The sequence below is a fragment of the Empidonax traillii genome, unplaced genomic scaffold (genome assembly GCF_003031625.1).
Source record: "Empidonax traillii isolate 1590-97213 ecotype Southwest subspecies unplaced genomic scaffold, ASM303162v1 scaffold5671:size7493, whole genome shotgun sequence".
NCBI classification, from domain to species: domain Eukaryota; kingdom Metazoa; phylum Chordata; class Aves; order Passeriformes; family Tyrannidae; genus Empidonax; species Empidonax traillii.
In genome coordinates, this window is record NW_020960864.1 from 1 (window position 1) to 3,595 (window position 3,595).

The window sequence follows — 3,595 nt, forward strand, 5'->3', positions numbered from 1 at the left end:
TTCCCTGAGGGGTTCCTGGTGGTTCCTGAGGGGGTTTGGTGGTCCCTGGGGGTTCCTGGTGGTTCCTGAGGGGGTTTTAGTGGTCCCTGAGGGGGTTTTGGTGGTCCCTGAGGGGGTTTTTGGTGGTCCCTGAGGGGTTTTGTTGGTTCCTGAGGGGGCTTTGGTGGTTCCTGAGGGGGTTTTGGTGGTCCCTAAGGGGGTTTTTGGTGGTCCCTGCAGGTTCCTGGTGGTTCCTGAGAGTTCCTGGTGGTCCCTGAGGGGTTTTGGTGGTGCCTAAGGGGATTTTAGTGGTCCCTGAGGGGGTTTTTGGTGGTCCCTGAGGGATTTTAGTGGTTCCTAAGGGGGTTTTGGTGGTCCCTGAGGGGGTTTTGGTGGTTCCTGAGGGGGTTTGGTGGTCCCTGAGGGGGTTTGGTGGTCCCTGAGGGGGTTTTTGGTGGGTTTCTCTCTCTCCCAGGGGTGGGAAGGTGACTTTCCAGCTGCCCCTGGCTCCGGGCTCGGAGGAGCGAATCAGCCACTTCTCCTGGAGGAGCAGCGCCCTGAAGGAGACCCTGAGGAAGCTCCAAGGTATTCGGGGAGGGGGGAAAATCAAAGTGAACCCCGTTTTGGGAGAGCTGAGCTGCCCGTCCCCCCATCCTGGGTGTTAACCGGGAGCAGAAACGGGGCAAGGAGAATCCCGGGATGGAGGAGGGGGAGGGAACAAAGGAAAAGGACAAATTAACGCCCAATTAGCGCCTCCTTCATCACTGTCTGAACTCCAAGCCTTTGGCCCCGGTTTGTTGGGGTAGATGCTTTTTGTTCTGGGATTTCGCTGGTTTTGGGTGGTTTCCATCCCGCCAATCCTACATTTTGGGGTGTAGATGTTTCATTTTGGGGTTTCTGTGGTTTGGGGTGGCTTCCATCATGCCAATGCTTCATTTTGGGGTGCAGATGTTTCATTTTGGGGTTTCCCTGTTTTTGGGTGGTTTCCACGTTGCCAACTCTTCATTTTGGGATTTCCCTGTTTTTGGGGTGGTTTCCACCGTGCCAATGCTTGGATTTCCCTGTTTTTGGGTGGTTTCCACGTTGCCAACTCTTCATTTTGGGGTTTCCCTGTTTTTGGGGGGTTTCCACGTTGCCAACTCTTCATTTTGGGGTTTCCCTGTTTTTGGGTGGTTTCCACGTTGCCAACGCTTGGATTTCCCTGGTTTTGGGTGGTTTCCATCCCGCCAATCCTACATTTTGGGGTGCAGATGTTTCATTTTGGGATTTCCCTGTTTTTAGGTGGTTTCCATCCTGCCAATCCTACATTTCGGGGTGCAGATGTTTCATTTTGGGGTTTCCCTGGTTTTGGGTGGTTTCCATGTTGCCAATCCCACATTTTGGGGTGCAGATGTTTCATTTTGGGGTTTCCCTGTTTTTGGGTGGTTTCCACGTCGCCAACACTTCCTTTTGGGGCCGTTCCCCCCCCAAAGGGGGTCCTGCATCCCCTGATGGTCCCCCCCTCCCCCGCCCTTCCCCCCCAGCCTCGGTGACCCTGGACGAGGCCACGGCCCACCCCGAGCTGGAGCTGTCGGCCGACGGCAAGAGCGTCCGGCGCGGCGCCCGAGCCCTGCCGGTGCCCGACGGCCCCGAGCGCTTCGACTACTGGCCCTTCGTGCTGGGCCGGCCCGGCTTCGCGGGCGGGCGCCACTGCTGGGCCGTGGACGTGGGGGACGGCGGGGACTGGGCCGTGGGGGTGGCGCGGGACTCCATCGCCAGGAAGGGCCGGCTGAGCCTGGGCCCGCAGGGCGGGATCTGGGCCGTGGAGCGCTGGGGAGGGCAGGTGCGGGCGCTGACCCCGCGCCGGGCCACGCCGGTGCCGCTGCGCTGGCCGCCCCGCAGGGTCAGCGTGCACCTGGACTGCGCCGGCGGCACCGTGGCCTTCTTCGACGCCGAGGCCGGGGGGCTCCTCTTCCTCTTCTCCCGCGCCGCCTTCGGAGGGGAGCGGCTCCGGCCGTGGCTCTGGGTGGTGGGGGCTGGATCCCAGCTGAGACTGTGCCCCTGAGGGAGGGGGGGGGACACGGGGGGGCATGGCAGGGACCCCAACCCTGGGGGATGCTCAGCCCCACCCCAGGGAGAGGGAGGAACAGGGAATTTGGGGGGGGATGGCAGGGACCCCCTTGCCAGGGGACACTCAGCCCCCCCCCCCAGGGAGAGGGAGGAACAGGGAATTTGGGGGGGGACGCTCAGCCCCCCCCAGGGAGAGGGAGGAACAGGGAATTTGGGGGGGGATGGCAGGGACCCCCCCAGGGAGAGGGAGGAACAGGGAATTTGGGGGGGGATGGCAGGGACCCCCTTCCCAGGGGGGGATGGCAGGGACCCCCTTGCCAGGGGGAATGGCAGGGACCCCCTTCCTGGGGGACGCTCAGCCCCCCTCCCCAGGGAGAGGGAGGAACAGGGAATTTGGGGGGGGATGCTCAGCCCCCTCCCCAGGGAGAGGGAGGGACAGGGAATTTGGGGGGGGATGGCAGGGACCCCCCCAGGGAGAGGGAGGAACAGGGAATTTTCCCCCCCAGCCATCCCGACCTGAAACCCCCCCGATTCGTGTCATTAGTAATAAAAATAAGGACAGGATTTTCTGCTCTGTGTCTCTCCTGGGGGTGCCCCGTGGCCCCCAGGGGCGTCCCTCGCTCACCCTCTCAGGGTTTCCGGATCCTTTTTGGGCCCAAAACCGCCCCGAGCGGGGTTTGGTTCCCCGAAATTCCCGCCCTGCCCCTCCAACCCGACACCCACGGGCAAAGAGAGAAAGATCTCCCAGCCTGGAAACCTTTTTTACTCGGTGTGGCACAGGAGGGAGAAGGGGCTGAGCGGGATGTGGCGGCACAGACGGATTTGGGGGATCCCTTTGGGGGGCCGGGGAGCCCCCCCAGGAGGATTCGACACCCCCAGAGTGCTGGGAACGGGGCAGGACCCTCCCTCCTGGGGCAGGGGGGGACCCTCAGGGGCACAGGGCGAGCCGGGCACCCTCCCCCCAGAGCAGGAAGCAGGGCCGGACCCCCCCGGCCCCCAAGGAGGCGGCGGGGAAGGCGAAGAGGAGGGTCCTGCTGGCGGCGTCGAAGAAGGCCACGCGGCCGGCGTGGGGGTCCAGGGACACGCGGACCCTGCGGGGAACCCGCCCCCGCCCCAGGGGCACCCGCTCCGGGCCCGCCAGCGCCCACAGCTGCCCCTGGCACAGCCCCAGCGCCCACAGCTGCCCCTGGCACAGCCCCAGCGCCCACTGGGCCCCCCTGGAACGTGGGGGGCTCTGCCCTAGGGGGTCCCCCCTCCCCACCCCGTCCCCAGCCACCCCCAGCGCCCAGGAGCCCTCGGGGGACACCTCCACGTCCCAGCAGCAGCGCCCGGAGGAGATGCCAGGCAGGCCCAGCACCGACGGGGCCGGGGGGTCTGGGGGGTCTGAGGGGTCTGAGGGGTCCCGGGGGTCTGAGGGGTCCGAGGGGCCGTGCCCAAGCCCCTCCTCGGGGGGCTCCCACCTCACGCTGCTGCCATCGGGGGCCACAACCAGCTGGGGATGGGCCGTGAGGGGGTCCAGGGTCACCAGCACTGCCAGGGGGGAAGGGAGGGGATGGGCTGGGAGGGG

General features: G+C 65.1%; 1 protein-coding gene and 1 pseudogene across 1 annotated transcript in view; one reads left to right on the forward strand and one right to left on the reverse strand.

Moving 5' to 3' along the window:
• The first annotated feature begins 454 nt into the window (after positions 1-454).
• LOC114073204 lies at positions 455-2,023 on the forward strand (annotated as a pseudogene).
• Positions 2,024-2,956: 933 nt separating this feature from the next.
• The window catches only part of LOC114073205 (E3 ubiquitin-protein ligase TRIM7-like), a 4,413-nt gene continuing 3,774 nt past the window's right edge, over positions 2,957-3,595 (reverse strand). Inside the window, exon 7 of the mRNA XM_027910994.1 lies at positions 2,957-3,558. Within this exon, the coding sequence (XP_027766795.1) occupies positions 2,957-3,558 (602 nt within the window). The remainder of the gene's footprint in view (positions 3,559-3,595) is intronic.